Below are 24,652 nucleotides of genomic sequence, written 5' to 3'. Positions count from 1 at the left end.
AGCATTGAACTCGCAACCCTGGGTTTAAGCAGGCCAATAGGCAAACCACTGAGCTATCCCTCCCATGCTAATGCATATGAATCGTCAGCAAGATATCTAGCTAATACTCCTTTGCTTTGTGCAAATGCAGTATTGGAACTCTACATATTTATGAAAATTCAAAGTAAATTAAGAAGATTCTTAATCTATTTAGCATGAACCAACACATGGGGAAGAAAGAGGATACCCAATGGCAAGGGAAGACAGGATGTGGGGCACACCAATCTCCATAATATCATCACAACAGCAACTAAAAAGACATCAATCTAGTCATTTTCCAAAAAATGAACTCTAACTAGTTTCCAGTACTGCACCTATAGTCTATATAGCCCTAAATCAATGCTGAGATCATTTTGATCATGTTAAACTACTGTGGATGAAGTCCAGCTTTGTCTACATCAACACATCCAATGTCTTGACTGCGTCAAACATGTAAAATGGGTTTGTGATGTAAAGAAAAATGAGATTTTTGTAGAAGAAAAAGCAAAGCTGAATAGTTCCAATATATGGGTCCACTTTAATCCAGGGCCTTCTTTAATATTAGCAGGCACTGTTCCTCTAGTAGGGGATAGGACCTTTAAATTTCTCACATATGTAAAGATGGTAAGGAAAACTTGTTGCATTTCTATCAAGAACATTAAAAGCTGAAAAGCATTAGTCTCAAACTGAAAAGAGAGGCATTAGTTATTATTTTGGAGTCATTCAATCATAGAAGTGTAGGGCTGGACAGGATCTCAAGAGATCATCTAGTCCAGCACCCTGTGCTGAGATGGGACCAAGCATACCTTAGACCATTGCTGACAGATGTTCGTCTAACTTGTTCTTAAAAACCTCCAATGACAGGGATTCCACAGCCTCCCTTATAAGCCTATTCCAATGCTTCGCTATCCTTATAGTTTCAAAGTCTCTCCACCCATCCCTGTCCCCCAATAGCTAACCTAAATCTTCCTTGCTGCAGATTAAAGTCCATTACTTGTTCTCCATGTCCATTGATGTAGGAGAAGAATTGATCACAGTCCTCTTATAACAGCCCTTCACATGTTTAAAGACTAAGGACTTGGCTACACTTACAAATTTGCAGCGCTGCAGCAGGGTGTGAAAACACACCCTCTCCAGCGCTGCAAATTGCGGCGCTGCAAAGCGCCAGTGTGGTCAAAGCCCCAGCGCTGGGAGCGCGGCTCCCAGCGCTGTACGTTATTCCCCACAGGGAGGTGGAGTACGGACAGCGCTGGGAGAGCTTTCTCCCAGCGCTGGTGCTTTGACTACACTTAGCGCTTCAAAGTTAGGGACCGCTGGATTAGTCTCTCTCACAACTGCAGAACATAGTGGATTATAAATTGAATATGAATCAACAATAACCACTGAGTCCTTTTCAGCAGTATTACTGCCTAGCCAGTTAGTCTCCATTTTGTAGTTGTGCATTTGATTTTTTTCTTCCTGAGTGTAGCACTTTGTCTTTATGGAATTTCATCTTGTTTATTTCAGTCTAATTCTCCAATGTGTTAAGGTCCTTTTGAATTCTAATCCCGTCCTCCAAAGTGCTAGCAAACCCTCCCAGCTTGGTGTCATCTGCAAATTTTTAAGCATTCTGTTCGTGCCATTATCCAAGTCAGTAATGAAAATATTAAATAGTGCTGGACCCAAGACAGACCCCTCTGGGATCCCACTAGATATGTCTACCCCGTTTGACAGTGAATCATGGATAACTACTCTGACCAGCTGTGCACCCACCTTATAGTAATTTAATCTAGACCATATTCTCTAGTTTGCTTATGAGAATGTCACATGGGACTGTGTTAAAAGCCTTACTGAAATGAAGATATATCATGTCTACTGTTTTCCCCCATCCACTAGGCCAGTAACCCAGTGAAAAAAGGAAATTAGGTTGGTTTGGCATGGCTTTCTTGAGAAATCCATGTTGGCTATTATCACTCTATTATCCTCTAGGTGCTTACAAATTGATTAATAATTTGTTCCAGTATTTTTCCAGGTATCAATATTATGCTAACTGGTCTATAATTCCCCTGATCCTCTTTGTTTCCCTTTGTTTTAAAGACAGGTATTATGATTCCTCTTCTCCAGTCCTCTGGGACCTCACCCATTCTCCATGAGCTAATTGCTAATAGTTCCAAGATTGTGTCAGCTAGTTCCTTAAGTACCCTACAATGAATTTCATCATGCCATGCTGACTAATTTATTTAAATATTCTTTAATCTGTGCTTTCCCTATTGTGGCTTGTGTTCTTGATGTCATCTGTTACTAGATCTTCTACGGTAAGCAGAGGGCCTACACTTACCTCTGTCTTTCTCTTGCTCCTAATATATTTATAGAACTTCTTTTTAATGCCTTTTATATCCTTTGCTATGTGTAACTCATTTTGTGCCTTAGTCTTTCTCATTCTGACCCTGCATGCTTGTGCTAGTCTTTTGTACTCATCCTTCAAAATTTGTCCATGCTTCCACTGTTGTAGGCTTTCTTTTTGATAGTCAGCTTATTAAAGAACTCCTCCTGGAGCTATATCGGTCTCTTATTAGTCTTCCTATTGTTCCTTTGTACTGGGATAGTTTGCTGTTATGCCCTCTTTCGAGAAACTGCCAGCTCTCCTGAACTCCTTTTTCCCCTAGATTTTCTTCTCATGGGACATTACCTACCAGTTCCCGGAGTTTGTTAAAGACTGCTTTATTGAAATCCAATGTCCTTCTGCTGCTGCTCTCATTACTTCCTTTCCTTAGAATCATGTAATCGATCATGTCATGATCACATTCACCCAAATTGCCTTCAACCTTTAGATTCGTAACAAATTCCTCCCTGTTGGTCAGACTCAAGTCTAAAATGTTTGTGCTCCCCCCCTCCCCATTTTCTCCACTTTCTGAAACAAAACCTCCCCATTACATTCCAAGAACATATTCCAATAATACTTATTAGGAAAGAAACTTACCTTGAATGTTGATATTAAAGCTCTGATAAAGATACTAGATGCAAAGGAAGGTATTTTGCCTCTGACAGTGGCCAGGATGCTGAGGTGGCATTTAATCTTGGGTACATATTACTGTATCGACAACAAGGCTTCCCTGTAATACAATAAGGCTGATGCTCTATCCTTTTGCATCTGAAAATAGCAGGCAGAATCAGTGTACGGAATCTCTTTTTTAGACAATATTGCAAGCACTTTGGAGCAAAGACTATCTTCAAATATTTTTGTATTACATCTAGCACAACAGGGATCTTATCCTGATTGGGACCTGAATGCTACTTTAATAAAATATTAAATAACCTTGCAATTACGGTAAGGGAGGCATAGAAACAGAAGAAATTTCATTTTGTTTAATATACTCTTCTGTTTGACTAAGTCATATCAGGAATTCAAAATCCTGTCCTTATTTCTTAGACAAAGTGTATAATACAATGAGAGTGGCAATACACCAGACATTAGATCAGCTGTTCATCACCCATCATCAAGTGGGTTAGCAGAACATTTTCTGTGCAGACACTCTAAAGGACATTAGAAAATAATGAGGGTAGAGCCTGGCAACATTGTATTGCACATTTTCTTGCATTATAAGATCACAGACTTGCCTCACAGAACACTCCAGTAAAGTTATTTAGTTTATATAAGAATTAGATGTGATTTGATAAGATTTAGCCAAAAGATAAGATGAATATACAACAGAGTAAGAAACCCATGACATAAATCTCCTGGGTTTTTATTCCTGAAGCCCAAGGCATTGATTTGAAATTACAGAGGAAGAGAACAGAATATAGGCGCTACAAGAGAGGTATCAGGGTCTGTGACATACCTGACTCAGATAAATGGAGAAAGAAATAGACAAACAAATGTATTGATCAGTGATAAATAAAGGTTCAAATCAACAGGGAATTTAAATGGACACTATGGCATTATTAAGAGAGAAAATTGTTTTATTTTTCATTGTGAATTGATTATTGCAATGACAGCATTTCTATAGAAACTGAGTTGAAAAATAAAGAGGTTATTGCAGAAACTGATTCTCTAAAGGTGAATGATGAACAAGTAACAGCTGCTTTTCCTGACTGGCACCTGTGAAAAAGAGAATCAAGGACTATCCAAAAGACTAAAATCTCTAAGTTATAAAATGACACGGGGAAAGTGTGCCATATGGAACTTTTGTGACTTTGGAGGAATCACGTTTCAGACCTGGAACATTCTGGATACAGAATTCAAAAGAAAGATGTTGGTTGGAGACAATTGCAGCTGGAGGTAGTTGAAACAGACAAAGCCCAACAGTAAACTAAAGCTGAATGTAGCTTGTAAGCAAGCACTCCCCTCGCTGTGCTAACTTGATTGGTTTGTTACTTTTATTTCCTTTTCTCTGACCAAATTAAAGTCTCATCTGTGGTTAAATTAAAAGGCATAATTGGCCGATTGGGTTTTGAGGAACATACATTGCCTGAGAATTATTGTAGTTTTACAATAGTATTTCCTGTTTTTCTTTTCCAGGTTGTCAGGGTGGTTCTTTCATGTAACAGCGTGGGAAACTGACTATACTGAAGAAAACAGTGAAACTGACTGTACACAAAGTAAACTGAATGGAGAACAAAGTCCGCTCTTCTCTCAGATAGTAATCTTAGGTGTTACATGTAAAAATAGGAAGTTTAAAAATTCAGGGAGAGGAGTGGTTTTTAAGTTGGTAGTGTCTTTTTTAAACATAACTAGATATAGGGATGTACTTTTTCTTGAACAGTGGACCCAATAATGCTTTTAAAATTAGTGTAGGCCCTTCCCACTGAGACAAAACTAATTTGTATCTCTGGGTTTGCAAATGAAAGGATCTGAAGTGTCTGATCATGTATAACGGAACAGGGATATCTTGTGATCCCTGAATAGGTTGCCTCATCACCAGCACAGCTGAACTTTCAGGTAACTAATACAATGGCATGAGGGTGGGGGGAATATTTCTTGGTAACCTGGGACAACCAAAAACTTGGTCCCAACAAATGAAATGTACTTACTGCCCACCAAACTAGGACTTACCTGCAGCACAACTTAATTAAAATATATATTTTGGTTACAAAACTAATTTACTAAACAAAATCCTAGTTTCATGGTAGACACTCAGAACTGAGACCTAAGTTGTCTTTGCACAAGTGCTTTCAACAACAAATATTTTCCTAGACATCAGAGTAAACATTTTGCTAGCCTTGAGGCTTTTAGAGAAAACATCTAACTGAAAAAAATCCACAACATTAAGCAAACAAATACTTGATACTACCAATCTGATGATCTACTCTAGCTGGAATGGAGGCAGAAGTCCCAGAGTCCTTGCAACTCCCCTTATGCATATAGGTGAGGAGTGGTTTCATGGTGCTGAGGACTACAGACCATGTAATTCCAGCCTCTAGCCAGCTGAAAGAGCACAGCAGTGCAGTTGTCTGTTGGAAGGGCCTACCACACCATTAGGTCATTTTTTACAATGGTGGGGATCAAAAGCAGATTACTGCCAGTGGTATCTCAACCCACCCTAATGATGAAGAAAAGCAGAAACATCTCTTAAAAGTGGGAGACCCACACATGAATTGGATAGCGCCTCTCTTCCATAGAGTTAAAAATCCATCATGAGAGTATTTACAGCAAGTATATGGTCATCAATACCTAAAATACCCGTGTCAATCCCAGACTCTCATTAAGTCTCACTAGATGGAAACAGAAGGAAAGCTACTTGTCGGTATTCCCTCTAAGTGCTCCGCACTGGCAGTAGGCTGTGCAAGACAGCAGAGCTACAAAGGGAAGAGATATTACTTCCGTAAGAACAGAAGGGCCTATCATGGATAGGTCTGGGAATCTGTGCCCTAGGCAGGCATAGGGAAAAGCATTTTGCTAGTAGCTTGAAGCCTGGAAACTTGTTTCCAAAGTAGAATCTTTCTTCCTCTGTCTTCGCTCTACTTTGCCTTTTCCTTTCATTTTTGTTGCTTCCATCATGGAGGGCTGGAGAGGAGAGAGAAATGAGGAACTAAGGCATGCACATGCTGTATGGTTACAGGTTGAAAGAAGCAAAAGAAACTTAAGAAATAGGTACAAACCAGCCTTAAACAAAGTAGGTAATGTTACACTTCGTATTTGCATGAAGTCTTTCTTCCAGCAATCTCTAAGTCCTTCATAATTAATCAGGAAGGTATTTTCTGTTTTTTTTCCACAAAGTAAATTAAAGAGCAGTATCCAAGATAACACAGAAAGTAATGTGCAGAACTGGAAAGATAATCTAATAGTCCTGACTACCAGGCCCAGGCTCTAACCACCAGACTTGGAGATATTAGGGCACCTGAAAGGTGGAGGGAGTAAATTATGCACCTTGCTTCTTTGTAGGATATGAACAGAGGCAATGGATGAAAAAGTCAGTCCAATCAGATTTTAATCCATTTGAATAGATTCCAAAATCTAGCCAGCCTGAAGACACAGACAGCCATTTTACAGAAGTGTTGCTTTTTCTATTAGGCTAATTTTTTTAATCGAGTTTTTCCTTCAGTGCCTTCTAGAGCACTCAGATCTGGCACAAACACTGTTTAATTTTAGTAAGGACTTAAGCATCTGTCCTAACACCTCTTTGATAGCTCAGAGGAAAGAGGATAAAAGATTAGTCTTCCAATTCACTTTGGCTCAGTGTCTAACAAAAAATGGAAGGCACTGAAACACAGTGTATTGAAAAACATCTTCACACATATATACATGCTGTTATGAAAAGGTTTCTATTAGGGTTTCTCTCCATATTTAACATATAAGCATGTTCTCTGTGTTTAACAGATTTTTAAATGGTTGTTCATCTAGTTACATATCAGTTCATTACCCAGAAAATTAATATTACAGTGTAATTACTTATCAACCAATTGCCACAGGAGAACACTGGCTAGCAATGTTGTGTTACAGACAGTAGGGCCCTCTCTCAAAGTGCCAGAATAAAGAACCACTATTAATATATAGATCTAAACATAACTCTTGCTAGTGCTCCTTAAACAGAGACTATTTCTTGCAAAGATCTTTATCAATCGGGGAGGGGAAAATGCCAACTACTAAAAATATATATAATCACCGCCATTTCATACAGGCTCCGAGACACACAAACCAAAATGTGAGGAAGGTGGAAGGTGTTGGAATGAATGAAAGGGAGGTGCTTGTCAATGAGTTCAGGGTATATGACACATTTGAGTAACATTTTAGTTGTAGTTCTTGGATCTCAGCACAAACAGAGCTCAGACAATTCCATTACACTGTTTCACGAATGAGGTGGTAACATCTAAAACATCAGCTCAAAACAGGAGCAAGTTTTGAAATTAAATTCCTTTTTAATCTTCTCCTAAATTGTCATCAAGTTAGATGCAGAGTTTGTGCAGTAGTAGCAGAATGTAGGATATGCATGAATGGAACATTGTAAGAGAATCACAGTTTGTATTATTAGAGAAACAGTATAAAAAGGATGAAAAGAGGATGTGCAGTCTAAAAATTCAGTGAATAAGAGGATGGAGAAGGACCAATAACAGAGTTTAATCTCTTACAAGGAGGCATGGGCTAATGGTCCCAAGTACAAAACCAGAAGCTAGGAACTATCAAATTCTAAACCTGGGTCTGGAAGAGACTTTCTTTGTTGTCACAGGCAAATCACTCAACCTCTCATCTTCAGCGTACCTATTTTTGAGGGCACTATTACTTACCTGTCTCCAAAGAGAGCCGAGAAAATTAATTAGGGGGTGCAAAGTTCTTTGAAGAGGTAAAGTGCCAAATAAAAATGTTAAGATTGGGGTTTTTTAAACTGCCTTTACTCCTCCTCTGGTCTTGGAGACCCTCATGTTTACTGTACAGTAAGAGATGATGCCAGGGTCCCTTTATTCTATCCCCAGGCCACCCAGCATCCTTAGCACAAAGAGATTGAGAGAACATGGGATGACATATAGAGAGCTGGTTCCTTCCCTCCTCAAAAATAAAGTGGCGATAATTGTATATGAAAGCTCAATGCACCACCTCTTCCAGACCAACACAGTGGGTGCCTTACTGAAATTTCACAATTATGGCACAATTGGAGCTGTTTGAGAAAAGACCCTAAACAGCTTTTTTGCTCCAGCCATTAAAGCAATCTAGAAGAAGCAACTAGACATGGTTGGACATTTATTCTAAGTTGTCCACAGCAGTTAACCTGTTGACTCAGGAAAACCAATTAACCTGTTGAAATGGAACAGGTGTAAGGGATCATTTGCTCTGTGGATAAGGGTGAGAAAAGAAATTTTCTAAAGCACCAGAACAAACTAATAAAGGCTTCATCTACTGATAAAATTCGAGGCGCTAAACACTTGGATGGTTTATGGACATTTCAAGATGGAGAGATTCCATCAACTAGATTTCCTTTCACAAAAGGGTTACCTACACTCTCAATGCCAATGCAGAAACAGCAGAAAAGCTTAGTTTCCTTTTGGAAAGGCAGTTTACCAGTCCGCACCCTGAAGGGTTGTCACTGCTCGTATTGCCGACATGAGTAATGGCTATGCTCGGGGCTAGAGGCCTCAGTAATTATTTTATTTGTCAAGCATCTATCATCCTGCTCAGACAAACAGGTGAAAATACAACAACATTGTAGAGACCAGCATGAAAGCAGATAAAATACTTCAAAAAGCCAACGGATGGGGTGTCATTGCCCTCTTGATATAAAACGTGCTTGCCTCGCCATTAAACAAGTATCTTACAGTTTTCAGAGGCAAGTGTCTGAAATGACATGTTTAAAAATTCCTTCCCTTGTGTTTTTTTCCCCCTCTTGAAGAGAATACAGTAGTGGGTCTCAAGTCCCTCAATAGCCAAGGATTCCTCTTCTACTTGTACTCCTTTGCCTAGTCTCCATTTTCAGAAGGGCCCGAAATTGCAGCATCACTCCAATCAGACAAAGAGAATGTGTTTCCTCCCAGAGTCAGGTGATGCTACTCAAGTCAGGTGGAAAACAAAAATCACTAGACTGTCTCATTGTTTTGTTCTTTCCCCATCATCTCAGGTGATGAACATATTCCCAGCCCATGTCCTGCCATAAGTGGCAAAGTTTGAGTGCTGAATTCCTATACCCTGCTTGGCCATGCATTCTATTCCCAGTAGATTCTCTTCCCCCTCCCCCCCCCCCGCCCTTCTCCGCAATGATTTATGCATTTATCCAAAACAAAATAGACCCTAGATTTGAAGGAAAAAAGAAAGAAGATTTCAAAGCTTCAATAATCAATTTGAATAAGGCTAAAGTTGATCAGAGCTGTGAGATTTTTAATCCCCTTCAATCCAGGGAGCGAGCGGAGTCCATGGACCAATATTTTCAGAATATATTTATTTGAAAGGACTACAAGACAGTTTGTATGGAATTCTAAGTCAGATTTGTCATTGAATAAACTCCCAACACATGCATCATGTGAGTAAGGTGAAAACAGTTGTGCATAAAATTGCTAATTTGATTGAAAACTCTTGATATCATAACTTTTCCGGAGAGATGGAACAGACGATGCAGTTGCTTTCTATACAGAGGACACTGGTGATTAATCTCCAAGTGAAACCAATGCATCAATGAAAGGACCAAATAAAGCTTCTGAATTCTGTTTTCCACAAACTGAAAACTATAAAGGTGCCTCTAAAAATTTTACACCAATCTCCTCCTCAAAGCTATATTCCAGATTCCTTTCCCACACAGATTTGATACCAAATGACCTTATCTGTTGGATAAGACACAAACATGTTATAAAACCTAGATTTTTTTTCAGTTTCTCTTAAACACTACAGAAATGTTCTTCCATAATCAGATGTCACATATCAATGCTCTCGTTTGACCTAGATTGAACTTTAAACTGCAAATAAGTACACAGAAAAGTTATTTATTATGCTTCCCAGGCATCCTTCACCTACTCAAAAAAATTCCTATAATTCAGATGTTCTTTTTACAAAGTATAGTGAATCACAATCATACAACAGATAAGAAAAATCCTTAACTGAAATTACCGGTGGAGAACAAATTACAAAATCATCCTTCATCTGCCTTTAAAAAAAAATCTAATGTGACATGTCTAATGCTGATATTTTGCATGGCTTGTAGGGTTGAAGTATAAGTCTATATTTTTGAATTTTTTGGAACAGATAAGGAGAATGCAAGCAACAAACACCTGTCTCCATTAAAAATTGAGTTATCCTACAAGATCCTCTAGTAAACAGAAAACCACAACTCTTGCATCTCTATTCCAAAACACAAAACAAAACAAAAAAAACCTCTCTTTTACCAGTCTTCAAAACTACCAGATGCTCAGTTACCACAGGGCCATATAAGTAGCTAGAAAGAGTTAGGTAGATGAGAAGTTTCAGTATTAAGACATTTAAAAAGAGATGCACCTCAACTTTTGACATCTTATCAATGGTAAATTCCGAGCCTCAAAATGGAGTCTATGTTCAGACCACGTTCACTTCCAAAACACCTCCCCCCTTTCCCCAAAAAAGCTACCCATGTTTTTTATATACCATAAGCCCCCACTAATCTTTTACATCTTTTCCCCAAAATATCATGAGCTTCATGACAGAGCTTTATCATGTTTCATAAAACACAGAGTAGGCCCTCAAAACTGGAGCTCTACAAGCCATCACGTTAGAGCTGGTCAAAACATTTAAATCACAACTTTTTTTCCCCTCCAACAGAAAATGAGGTTTCAACTACATGAAAATGTTCACAGAAACTGTTCGCTTTCCTCAAAAATATCGGATTCTTTTGTTGGAAAGCTGAAAACCAAAAGCTGCCTGGTGAAAAAATTTAGGTGGGGGGGGGCGCGAGGGGGCCAAAAAAAAAAATTCTGACCCATTCTACCTTATAGTATTTGGTCAGCATGTCACTGCTTCATCTACAAAGACAAGACTATGTTCATTTGTTCAGGGAGCATGTCAAGGCTTTTAAGAGACCTTGTACAGAGCAGTGAGTATGTGTGTTTGTTTTCTCAGCTGCTCTCATACATCCGCCCTGATTTACCAAGTTTCTAGCTGATCTCTAGCCTTCCTGACATATAACCTTCTGCATATACAATTTTAAGAGACTAATTTTATTTTTGCATGTACTGTGTCCTGGTCTGTATCACTATCATTTCTACTGAATCCAATATGTTGCTGCTTCTTTTATATTTTTATAATTGGAGATATACACCAATCTCCTAGAACTGGAAGGGACCTTGAAAGGTCATCAAGTCCAGCCCCCTGCCTTCACTAGCAGGACCAATTTTTGCCCCAGATCTCTAAGTGGCCCCCTCAAGGAGGGAACTCATAACCCTGGGTTTAGCAGGCCAATGCTCAAACCACTGAGCTATCCCTCAGCCTACTAAGGGTATTTAATTCCTGATAAGTAAAACAGAGAGAAAGGGAAGCGAGAGCAAAAGGAGGGAGGAGGAGAAAGGTAGAAGGGAGAGAAAGGGGGAAAAAAAGAGGAGGCAGAATGAGTAGGGAGATGAGGAAAAGAGAAAGGAGCAAGAGTGCAGCTTGTGGCACAATCCCATAAACTCATGAATATTTGAGGGAATATTATACCCCGCTAATCATAGCAGCAGCTGCTTACAAATTCTGAAGAATCCAGTGGTTTGTGAGGGATTTAAAATTAGCCCATATATCTGTACAAGCTGAGCAAATGAGCTAGTCCTGGTATACTCAGTAGGGTTGTTTGTAAAACCCTGTATAAACTTACAGTGCTACAAAGTTACTGCATAATAATGAAAGTAACAAGTGGTCAGTTCACCTCCATTCTTAGAAATACCCTTCGGACGAGTCTGGGGGCAGAAAACTCCATAAGAATATCCTCAGCCATCTTCCATAAATGATTCCATGCTAGGATGTACGGCCTTTGAAGAATGAGCCATAGTTTTCTCATGGGCTTCATTTCCAACTCTGCTACTGATTTACCAGCCCTGCCTCCCTGTGCTTCAGTTTCCCCATCTGTAAAATGGGGACTATTACAAGCTTTGTAATGGGCTTTGACATCTACATCACAGTATACATATAATAAATAATAAAAATAAAAATTGAGAAGGAAATTAATACATTTACCTAAACGTGCATTTATCTCATAGTATCCAGCCCTGTTGTCCGTACTCAGGCCAATCCCTTTGATTTGAATATTTTGATGCATGCTGGGGGAAGGTTTCCTGTATAAGGACTGCAAGATTCAAGCTCAGTACTGTGCAAAGACTCTGTGTAATATCCTTAAAAGAAAATCTGCAGAAGCACAGATGATTTCACTGACAGCATGGGAAGACAACATTTTTAGCTGGAGAAGACTGTGGGAACAGCAACTTTAAAAAAATGTATTCTGTACCTGGTTTTGTCTCAAAGTGTCTGTTCAAACTCAACGTGAAGTAAGTTTACCATAAGTCAGTATCTCCTTTTGCACTAAATTGTCACTGAACCTTACTTTGAAAGGCTGACCCAACATTACTACAGAGGTGTGTAAACGTGATGGTAAGCACTGATGAAAACACATTTGCTTCTTACATGTTAGTGCCAATAGCTGTTTAATTTTAAACCTGAATCACAGTAAGGGCTTGACCTGCTGACTTTACTACAGCAGCTCAAAATATTTACCTTACATGGGCAAAGAAACCTACAGTGCAATAAAAAAAAAAAAGAAAAGAAAAGAGGAAGACATACACAGTACAGCAGTGACAGAACCACAAGGGTGACTGCAGGAGTGAGTCTCTTTTTCACTTTCCTCTTATGTTAGACTGTTTGTTTAAAAAACCCTAGATATTCTCTTAGAAAATCTAAAGGAATCTAACTGGAACTCAGGATTGGAACTGGCTTCTTGTGCTAAGTTTTATTATGAACACAATGAATATAGTCCAAACCCCTTTTTCTTTTCTTTTTTTTTGGGGTGTGTGTGTGGGGGGGGGGAGGAGGAAATAATTGTAATCATGGTATGCTCAGTGATTTTCAATCATCAGAATATGAAATCATCAAATATCCTTTAGAAAATGTTCCTTTAGAACATCCTTTAGAAAAACTTTCCACAATGCCCTTCCTCTAGTTCACATAGTCATCATTCAGACATTAATGTGATTTACAAGCTGACTGCCGCTCTAACAAGAGCACTTTCCAAATGTGAGCAGAAACAGTATTACCTGAAGCCTGTAAGCAGTTTGGGACAAGTGAGAGGTGTAAATTATCCATTCATCCCAAGCAGGTTTTGATTGACTTGTATTACTGAAAGGTACTTGCATCAGAAATGCAGATCACAGAAAAATAGTTATTTGCGCTAAAGAAATGAGCATTTTCGTTTCCTGCATGTATAATTTGTCCCCCTTATTTTAGGTCTTTGTCACACATTGCATCCCATATTTGGGCATGAGCAAGTAGCGTGGTGTGCTTCCTCCCTTCTTCTCTACCCTCACAACTTTGTCTTGTTCAATAGTAGGATAGAAACAGGTCTCACGCTGCCTGTAACTATCTATCCTCGTTCTATCCACTACTATATCTCAACTTCTCAAGCTTGCACCACTTGAACAAAGACTTGCATGCACTGCACATGCAACAGCTATCCTGGATATCTAACAAGCACTAGTTGTAATGGCAGACTCAGAGTAAGCTTTTATCCCAAATACAGCTAAGCTGATGCAATCTGTAATGATTTCAACCCCCTCCCCCAAGAGGAAACCACAAAGCATTATGGTTGCATCCATTCTGCTGGACTTCCTAAATTTCTTCTTGAACTTGGAAATTACCCAAAAGCACCGCAATTATTTAAAAGTCCCTGTTCCAAGCAACTGTGATAGGCATTATGCGATAGCGGCTTCAGGTGTCCCAAGAAGTTCTTGCACAACAGGTTACAAGCCATGTGGATGCACCAAAAACTGGCGAAGTAAGGACATTGGTGTGTTCAGACTAGACTACTATACAGATAAGCCATGTAAAAAATCCAACATCCCTTAGTGCCATGGTGCCCCCTTAAAAAAAAAAAAGTGTCTCTCCCTTACAGTTATTTTAAAGCTTCATGGCTTCTCACAACCAAATACCTCTTTTTAAAACAAACAAACAAAAAAACTGACTCATGACAGATTCAAGAGGAACACAAGAGTTTGGAGAATCTTGTGACTTTATTCAAATACACAGTTTGTTTAATGATGTAATGTGATCTAATCTAGGTTTTTAAAACTTAGAAAAATGGATTTTTATTAATGCAAACATACAGTAACATGTAAACATACTACATTTTAAATTACTTATTCAGGATCAGGTTAATATTCAAAGAACCTGGCTAAAGATTCTGACTTACTGGATTTTTTGACATGTTTGGACACAGTCAAAGATTTTAGCAAGAAGAACAGGCTTGTTTCTAACTGCATAGCTGCACAATGTTTGGTGGAATCTCTGAGAGTGCCATACATAAATTGTTTTCCAGCATGATTTTTAGTTTTCACAGAAATCAGTGCTGAAACCTAGGACTCAAAGAGACAACTGGAAGTGAATGGATGCAGTACTTTCATAGTTTCATCACTGAATTCTCCCTACTCTCCTTTAACAGTAATCCAGAATTCCTAGTTTGTTAGATTTGAAAATCTGGTTTTGTGTGTAATCACTTAACAGTTTTAAGAGATTTTCTTGAGCCAAGATACTTAAAGGTTGGAACAGCATCAATGGTTACCAAGAACAGGTTTTGATCTAGCTGACACCTGGAGATTCACATTCAACTCCAGGAAAATATTAATCAAAATGAGATTACAACTCAGGCAAATTAGTTAATATTTGTTCTTGAATAGTGTTTTGAACACTTTCACTCTGTTCTTTGAAAAAAGTGTGATAACACTGGAAACATCTTGTTAATCCCTTTTCAACGTGGCATCTCCAAAGACAAAGCTTCTTCATAAATCTCTCCATTTTCTCTTTCATATCTGTATTCCTACCTTGAAGTTCAGTGCATTAAATTTGCTAAATATGTTCACTAGGTAAGCTAACGCTGTTGTGTATTTGGTTATCATGGGTTTTGTTCCTATGGCAACTGAGTTAGATTATTAGGGGATAGCCCAGCCGGTTTCGGCCGGTTGGGTGAGCTCTGTGTCGGTAAATAAAATGGTAGTTTTGTTAGCTGTCTGGCCTCAAGTGATTTCTTCCTAAACCGGCTGCCCCCAAGGATATAACAAACGCAGAGAAGAAGTCCACATTACACATGTAATCTGCAAAGTTTGTTTTCCTAAGGAGGAACATTGTCATCCAATCAAAGACATGTAACACTTTCCCATGTGACAGCCACCTGACTTCACTGTCAAACATAAGTGGAGTGTGGTCAGATCCCATATCTCTTCACCCAGTATACTAAAACAATGCATGTTCACTGCCTGGGATTTTATAAAATTAAATCTAAGAACAATATTGAAGGCCTCCTATACTTCAAGTTGCAATTTCTTTAATGCCAAAGCTGGGCAATGAATTTTGCAGTGCGCCCTAATTGCGGCTGCTGTCACTTTCTTTCTTTGTGCTGCAACCCCACTGTTCTTTCTGGGCAGGGCTGCTGCCCCAGCAGTGCACAGCCCCACTTACAAAGCCCAGTTAAGACCTTCCTTCACTATGAACTGAGGATTATTAACATTTCCTCAACAGTTGTTTGGGTTGGGATTTTTTTTGCAAAGTAAAAGTTCTTCACCTATTGTACCTGCTTTGACAGATCTCTCAAAACACAGAAGCTGTGTCATGTTGGCTATGTCTGTGGATTCCTCAAGCTGCAATACTAAACACTAACTTTTCTTAACTTGTTCTGCCAGCTGGTCCTAGATGTTTTCAGTAAAGTCATCAATGTGTCAGCGGATGGCATTATTTGACAGAGGAATATTGTCAGTGCTATGACTGCTTGTTCTCCAATTATAGTTCTAGATGTCTATTGCTGCTGGAAGTAGCAGTGTCTCACCAATGGTGATTGCTTGTTTGCATTTTGCAATTAGCATGGCCACAACATAAGCTGCATCTAAGGCTTTTTGAGAAACAGTTGCTTCTTTAGACATGCCTGGTTTATTTGCTGCTTTAGTTTGTCTTGTTTCTGAATGAAAAAAATGCAGCTCTTGTTTACAAATCCTAGGAGTTTGGTTTCCAAATGTCACAGTCATTTCCCTGGCCTCATTTACTAACATTTCCAAACAAATGAAATTATGGCTGTGGACTTTCCACAGTAACAAGACACAAAAACCCAAACATAATGTAACCACCATCATGTTGTCTACTGTTCTTCCTTTTCTGTTTATCCTTATTAAAATCATCATTTCTTCAGATGCATGTTGGCTACATGTAGGCTTAGCACTTGGTAAAACTTGTTTCATTAGAAAAAGAAGACAGCTGTGTCTCCCTCAGCCTTCATCCCCTATCTGCAAGTGCCACTGCTGCTGGCACTGGGAGCCTCTCTTTGGCATCTGCTCCAGCAGGGGGCCTTCGGCAAAGACTTCCTGATGAGGTAAACATTCAGCAGGAAGTCTCTCTGCTGAGGGCCCCGTGCAGAAGTAGGGGGCACAGAGAGGCTTCCAATCCTGGGTGCAGCAGCAGCAGGACAAGATATCAATGATTTCTAAGCCTAGTTTAATAGTTTCTTAATTATGAAAAAAAAGTGAATATCAATTAATTCTTGTCCCCAGACACTCATAGCTCCCCTCTGAGCCCCCTGTGACTCCCAAGGGAGCCATGACTCTCAGTTTGGGAAGCACTGCCTCAGTAAACACAGATCTTTTGAGCCATCATTCATGTGGCAGATAAGTGCTCTTAATTGGAATTATGCCAAACTGTGACACCACTTAGGTTTAGCAGCAGAGAACAGTCTTACATCAAATGCTGACATTTCTCCAGTAAGGATGTCACCTCTACGATAAATTCATTAAAGAGTAGATAAGAAAAATAGCTCTTAATCTCTCAGTGTCACACAGCACAAGGCAAAACCCAAGAAAAAGGAGAATCACTCAAAGCCCTGTAGACACAAACTGTGTGTCATCACTTTGTTTTCGCATCATTTAGTCATGATCGAAAGCATGACACTTATGGGCCTATATCCAAGCCTGGAGAGAGCAATTGCAACTCCAATCAAGTCAACTGTCCTTGCCTTATACCAAGGCTGAATTTGGCCCAATGTAATTAATAGGAAAAGTTTTACCTACTAATTACATTAATAATAAAATCCAATCTTTTCGATTTTGAGCTAATAGAGAAAAATGTTCTCCTCCCCCATTTTTAACTTTAATTAATCCCCACATTGAGGTGACATTGTCAATTTAAAAATCACACTTCTGTCTGAAAATTTCCCACCAGTCTTGTCGCTTATCACACAAAGTTACAATAACTGAACATTTTTTCCCAGATGTTTTACTTTGTGCTTTTGACAACACTTGGATTCAAATTAATTTCAGAGTTTTGCTGTAGTTGGTTTTGCCCAGTTTGTTCAAGTTTTCCACACAGAAACAGGGAGAATTTAACACACACAAAATATATACTAAAAATGACCAAAACAATTGGCAGAGACCTCAGGGGCAGATGTACAACTGGGCATTACATGTAACTGCTTTTTTTTTCTTTTCCTTTTTTAAACTGTGAGTTAACAGCATCTCTAAATTACACAGGAAATACACACAAGTGTTATGTGAACTAGGATGCTGCAAGGAAACTGCAAATGGACATAACAGAAAATGCATTTTTGCTCATTATACATTTTTGTATAGATCCATTTTTCACTCATGTACAAGAACTCCTGTATTACTTAACTTCTCAAACTGATTGAGAACTTTGTTGAACCCCAATTTTAGCTCCCAAAAATACCTGACTATTAAAAAATAATTACAACCAAAAAAAGTCTTTAAATTAAAAATATAATACATTTCTAGCCAGAGCTGCTTTGTTATGGAAGATTTGAGAATAAAACATGATCATATAGCTAATAAAAGAGGAAACAAAAGGAGAAATCTATATAAGGGCACTCAAAAGTCTGGTCAAAGAATATTCAGACAGATGCCTCAATTTAACATTTTAAGCAAAAAGTGTTAATACAGTGATATGTCAGTGTGTCATATCACATACCATAATTAAAAAACCAAGCACGAGAGCCCATGTCTAGACCTGTCCCTAGATTCAATTGTCAAGACACTTGCATGAGAGATCAGATCCTCCCTCTAGGGAAGTGATACACCAAGTCCGAAAACCACATGTTTGCAAGCTCATCAGACTCTAGAGAGTATAAACTACTAATCCCCGAATGGAACTAACAGTTGACTTAGTCCCAATATGCTCCTTTCTGAGTAACCTGCTCAGAAATACATAGAAAAGGAACTGGATCATCCTTTGATTCAAGTTGATCCTCCCTCAAAACAGAGTCCAATCAGAGTTTCAACTACAGGGCCCTGTCACTGACACCACGCTGTTTCAAGCAATGCTGACATTTTCTCTGATTATACTCAGAGTTCTGGGGAGACACCAGTAAGGTTTTGGCTCAGGCTGTGGCACAACAGGGCACTTGCTTAACCTGCTGTAAGGGTTATTGATTTGTGTTTGGGAGACTTACCACAGATATGGAAAAAACAGTGTAAAGGTTTGTGCCCCTAGTTCATTATTTTGTGCTGCAGAAACACGTGCAAATGTTAACTGTGCTCCCTATTTTCTATCAAAGGTGCAACTGGGATGTAAGGAACACCCAATTATTGTTGCACTTGCCAGGAAGGATGTGTGAAGGGATGTCCACAAAAAAGAGAATCTACCCCATGAATTTTAAACACCTGCACTTGGGCACAAGTGGACACCGAACCTTTTGCACCTCACTTTGCGCTGCATAGCCCCATTAACCATCATGTTTGAAGGAGCAAATGGAGGGACCCCAGCATTCACTGTTGCTTCACTGATGCACTGCATTGGGTTTATTACATGACAGTATGGGGTCATTCACAGTGCAGCTATATCTGGTACCATAAATGGCTATGGGGGAGAGAGAGAGAGGAAGAAAAAAGGTGTCCTCTGCCCCCCAAGGCCCAGACCTCCTGCAGGATTAGGCTTGACACAAGGCCTATAGGCTACGAGTGGGGTTCATGGAGTTAACAGAGACAAATTACTCTTCAGGTTCAGATTTAATTTAATTTAATTCTCAAACCAGCTACACTTCAGAGGAGGATTTGGAAGAGCCAGACACAGAGGAGCTGTGCCCTAACCATGTCACCACCACCCTGGGGTCCATAGCAACAGGAAGCTTTTAGAGTTTTGGGGGTTACCACATGGATCAGACAAGTCTGCCACCTCCAGCTGCATTAAGCATTTCTCCATGGTATCTTCAGGAAAGGGCAGTAACTCTCTCTGGGAAAGGCTGCAGCACCAATAAGTCAACAAGAGAGTTCTTTGACATTGCAGTTTCTATATCTCCTGTATCAGTGACTGCATACATATTGTCCTTAGGCCAGGTTATGCTCAGCCAGCAAGGTCACCTATAGGAAGAAAAAAAGGTTCCAATCCAATTAAGATATATATATCTCCTTGGCAATGCTTATCACATCCTTAGGATCCTACCAAAATCACTGCCATGAAAAACACATCACGGAATGTGAAATCGTGTCTCCCCCCTGTAAAATCAGGTCTTTTGTGTGCTTTTATCCTATACTATACAGATTTCATGAGTGAGACTCGGGTTTCTCAAATTGGGGGCCCTGACCCAAAAGGGAGTCGCGGGAGGGAGGGGGTGTCACAAGGTTATTTTACAGGGGGAGGTCATGGCATTGCCACCTTTATTTCTGCACTGACTTCAGAGCTGGCAGCCGGAGAGCAGCGGCTGTTGGCCGGGCGCCCAGCTCTGAAGGCAGTGCCCCTCCAGCAGCAGCAGAGGTAAGGGTGGCAATATCATACCACCCTTACTTCTGCACTGCTGCCTTCAGAGCTGGGCAGTCGGACAACAGACACCGCTCTCCGGCTTCCAGCTCTGAAGTCAGCGCAGAAGTAAGGGTGGGAATACCATACCGTGCCATCCTTACTTCTGTGCTGTTGCTGGCAACGGCTCTGCCTTCAGAGCTGGGATTCCGGCCAGCGGCCACCGCTCTCCAGCTGCTCAGCTCTGAAGGCAGAGCTGCCATCAGCACCGGCGCAGAAGTAAGGGTAGCTGTACCACATCCCCCTTACAATAACCTTGAGCCCTCCCCACAACTCCTTTTTGGGTCAGAACCCCTACAATTACAACACCATGAAATTTCAGATTTAAATAGCTGAAATCATGACATTTACAATTTAAAAAATCCTATGACCATGAAATTGACCAATATGGACCGTGAATTTGGTAGGGCCCTCCACATCATCTTAGACAAAGTTGCCCAATACCCAGGTCCATGTCTTAAATCCTTCAGTTCTCAGACACTCTGGGCTGTTTGGGAACATTGACTAGACAGATCGCCAGAGACTGGCTTCTGAGCAAGTACCCAGATTAACATCACTTTTCCAGTAGAACTCTTGCTAAAGTTGGCAAGTTAACCAAGATGGAGACAAAGAAGGCACATTGGCCTAATTCTCAAACTGTTTGCTTGTTGCAGGCAGAACCTACCTTCTGAAAACTCGGCTCATGATCTCTGTGGCAAACTCCCAATAATTTCCAAGAGTTAAATTGTGGTGCTGCCCATCAGGATACCAGTTCAATCACAGATATCTTTCAGCATCCTGAAACTGAGATTCATATGTCTTGTAAAGCAACATGCCACGTGATTATCCAGACAGTAGCAATGTGAAAAACCATTTTGGGCTTGCTGCTTCCTGCATATTGCCTTAGGGTGCACGATGCCATTGCCAGGGGGGCTAGAAGTGGAAAATCATAAAGTCCTATCCCAGAGAGAGATTTCCAGATGACTCCCACACTCCTGGATGCTGATCAAACAAGACTTCTGAAGTGAGTTACTATAGAGACATTCAGGCTTACCAATAACATCCTCACACATTCAAACAGAAAAAGAAGGGGTGAAAGAGGAAAGGACACAGATGCTGCAGTTAATTGAAAGTTACCTTAACACCATGGACACTTGCTACAGATAGTGAGAAGTAGATGTAGGTAAGGCCTGAATTTAGATCCATGTAGACAGATGCAAGAACAAACAGAAGTGCTAACAACGTATTAGTCTGCCAAAGCAAAAATCGCTACGAGACTTGTAGTAAAAGCCATCAGAATGGCATATACAGAAACATATGGTTCATAAAGTTTATTTAGGTGTTGGCAAGGAGACTATTCTCACGGTACCCAGGGGCAGCTACACAAAATAGAAAGGAAGGGAATGACAAAATAGTTGTTTATATTTCCTTAAGCTTTCCACCCCTGCCTCTCATTCTTTTATTTTGTATTTGATTCTGAGGTCTCTGAAAAAGCCATTCTGAAATTGGCTACTTCACTCACTCTCAACGGGTTGCGTTGGCTCCTTAGGGGCACGTGAGGCATCCCCTACAGCTGATGCTGCACCAAGATATTAATACACTTGACTCATGAGGGTAACCATCATGGAAACACATGACCTTACAATCAGTAGCACATCTGATGGTCTGGGATCAGTCCTTTTTTTGTGGCCAAGCAATGATGCATCCAGTGGTCTATCACCAAGCTCATGGGTTGTTCGATATATCACATGTGCTGCTTCCTCTCAGGTCTTTTCAACAGCTTGTGCCCGTTGCATTTCAGGAAGCAAGTCTACTCCCCAATCTGTTTGTCTCAAGGACTATTCATTGTCCCTTACCAGTTCTACCCTCCCTCCTACATTACTTCCCACAATCAGCCCCCGAACGTTGTCCACCTTCTCTACCTCTGGGATGATTAGTAGTTTTAGTCATTATTTCTTATGATGGTGTCATTATACAGATCAACCCGTTCACTCTCTGCAACTTACTTATCCTGATTCACACTTTGGGATGCTGAACTAAGTCTTCTACAGAGTATGTGACTGACGCGTCAACATGGTTAGGTGGACGTGTATTGGTTGACTGATAGTTTGTCCTCATCCAGATCAGTGGAAACCTTCTTGCTTCTAAGTCCTCAATGTTATTCCCATTCCACAGACTCTTCAGCAGAGTCAAACTGCTGAACATGCCTAGATGGGAATTTCTTGGAGATTTTGGCTTCCTCTTGATTGGGCTCCTCCTGGTTCTTATAACAAGCAACCAGAAGCATGAAGACCAGGACCTTATGACAACTACCCTGCACAGCCTTCCTTAATACTTGGGCTGTCTCACTCTGGCACTGAGTGATTTAGAGTTCTGGAAGTAATGCGGGAGGGGGAAACAAAACCGACAATGTATTGTTTACATTTTATTAACATTAATGAAAAGTGCAACTAATACAAGGGGGTGTTTGGTTTGGTTTGATTTTGAAAAGCAATACAGACAAATGTCAGCTAAGCAATATTAAATAAGATATGTACACTTGTGTCAGTATCACATTAATCAATATAGTCAAAGTCTTCTGGAATCCCAAAACTTTTGTCAATTCTGTTCTCTTCAAATCCAAATTTCCGTTTGGCCCAAGATTTTATTGCAAAGATATTATCTGTGAACAGAGTGAAGAAATGTTTCAGTTCACAAGCAGAATGGGGGCACTAGATTCCTCACTACCGTAAACACTTCACAACCTCTGGAAACATCCAAAAAAACACAGAGCTGCAAAGCTTCTGAATATAATTTACTAGGTAGGGCTAAGAGGGGAAAGAGAAATCAAATACTTGTTCTGTTTTTATGAATAACTGAGCACTGCTACAAATGCTAATAAGGCAAATAGGGTTGGTAAAAATGTGTGCATAAAAATAAAAATTATGCTCAAAATGAGTTTTTAGTCACTATTATGTCCTTAGCTACAAATTATGTAGCTATTTTATTTTGTATAGTTAAAATATTACTTAACAGATTAGAAAAAATTAAGCTTGTACAGTTATTTTGGGGGAGCTTCTTCATGGTTTATGAACAGAAACTTGAAAAGGTGTATGCTTTTAAAAAATATTCCTATCTGATTATTTTCACCCAAGAAATATTAGCAATATCAAATCTGTTCTTCCCTGATTATGCTGAGGACCTGCTGAACATCCTAAAGAATGTGCATTTTCTGTGAACTCTCACAGCTTAATTTGTTAAAGTGTTAATAATTGAAGCCAAATAGATGTACCAAAACCAAACTGAAGTGTTTCAAACAGTCTGATAAAGAATCCTTTCTCCTCAAGTATCCAAACGTCTCTTGCCTCCGATGAGGTCATAATTTTACTTGATCTCCACTAATTTTAGGGCTGGTGTAGTCTAGCTTGTAACTGGGCCAGCTGTACTGCACTGGTGTAAAGGTAAAAGTTCAGTATATCCACACTGAATTATGTTAACAACCTTCACAAGTTTGGCCATGCACCTATAACGTGCTGTTCTAAAAAATTACAACTGCAATTCCGTGAGGGTAGCTACTTCACAGTTCCCAATACAGCTTCCAGAGGCAGTGTATTCTGGGTGACTTTTCAAAAGGCCACCAGTACACTGTGGGGCACTAATCAGAGGACTAGTTTAATTAGTGGGCTTTTGGAGTCACTGAATACATTCTCCCACTACTACTGAACAGTTGAATAAGGGCTACTCTACAGTGGCAACGTTAAATCACTGCCACGGCAGCACTTTAACGTGGCTTGTGTAGTCACGGCAAACACACACACACACACACACCCCCCTCCACGAGAGGCGCGGCTCCCAGAGCCGGTGCACTGTCTACACTAGCACTTTACAGCGCTCAGTGGAGGTGTTTTTTCACACCCTTGAGCGAGAAAGTTGCAGCGCTGTAAAGTGCCAGGGTAGACAAGCCCTAAGTTAGCTAACATGAATCTGAACATGATTTGCCCTGCTACATGTTTACTGCTAAGTCCTGGTCTGTTGTATCATCTAGCTTGACAGAAGACAACTGTGAACAAATACAGTAAAATTCTGTAATGTAGAAAACGCATGTATTGTCATAAAGTAACAAAGAAGACATGTCCAAGGTTTTTCCCTATTTAGAATTTTAAGTAAACTCCTGGAGTCAAAACTATGTAATTCTTTAGTACATGTATTTTAACCATCAAAGAATGTGGTGCTAGTGCTCTATAAGTTAGTTAATTTTAGAATTAATGATAAATCTACTTGCTGCTAAAGTCATTATTTTACTTACAACAAAGTAAGACATTTCTTCTTTTTTTTGGGTTGCATAATATGGATTTAGTTTGAAAAATTTGGGGAAAATTAAACTTCAAAATACTTAAGCTTTGGTAAGTGGTTTTATTTTGTATTAGATTTTATCATAATTATTCATTATCCTTTAATTATATTTTACATTACATCTTAGATTAATATAAAACTGATGATTTGATTGTTATGCTAACCTCTGTAATTTAGCAATTGTTTAGGTTGGGGGAATTATCTATCAAGCTGCTCCATGACTATGTATCTTTGAAGTCAAGTTTTTACCAACAGATATTTGATTATAAAATTGTTCTTGAGCAGATATGCTACAATATGGAACCAAGTTTACAGATTAGAGAGCGAAGTACAATCTCTCAAACACCTCTCAGAAACACTCAATACCCACACAGAAATGATCTTTAAAAATAAATACTTTTTCCAGTTTCACAATGGGGCAGTAATAACAACAATTCT

The 24,652-nt window shown here is 39.6% G+C and overlaps 1 protein-coding gene across 1 annotated transcript in view; it reads right to left on the bottom strand.

The window, feature by feature from the left end:
• Nucleotides 1-22,302: 22,302 nt before the first annotated feature.
• The window catches only part of MND1 (meiotic nuclear divisions 1), a 49,320-nt gene continuing 46,970 nt past the window's right edge, over nt 22,303-24,652 (bottom strand). The window contains exon 8 of the mRNA XM_045019035.1: nt 22,303-22,544. Coding sequence (XP_044874970.1) covers nt 22,438-22,544 — 107 coding nt within the window. The 3' untranslated portion in view covers nt 22,303-22,437. The remainder of the gene's footprint in view (nt 22,545-24,652) is intronic.

This window comes from Mauremys mutica, chromosome 5 (genome assembly GCF_020497125.1).
Source record: "Mauremys mutica isolate MM-2020 ecotype Southern chromosome 5, ASM2049712v1, whole genome shotgun sequence".
NCBI classification, from domain to species: domain Eukaryota; kingdom Metazoa; phylum Chordata; order Testudines; family Geoemydidae; genus Mauremys; species Mauremys mutica.
This window is presented reverse-complemented; position numbering and strand designations above follow the sequence as displayed.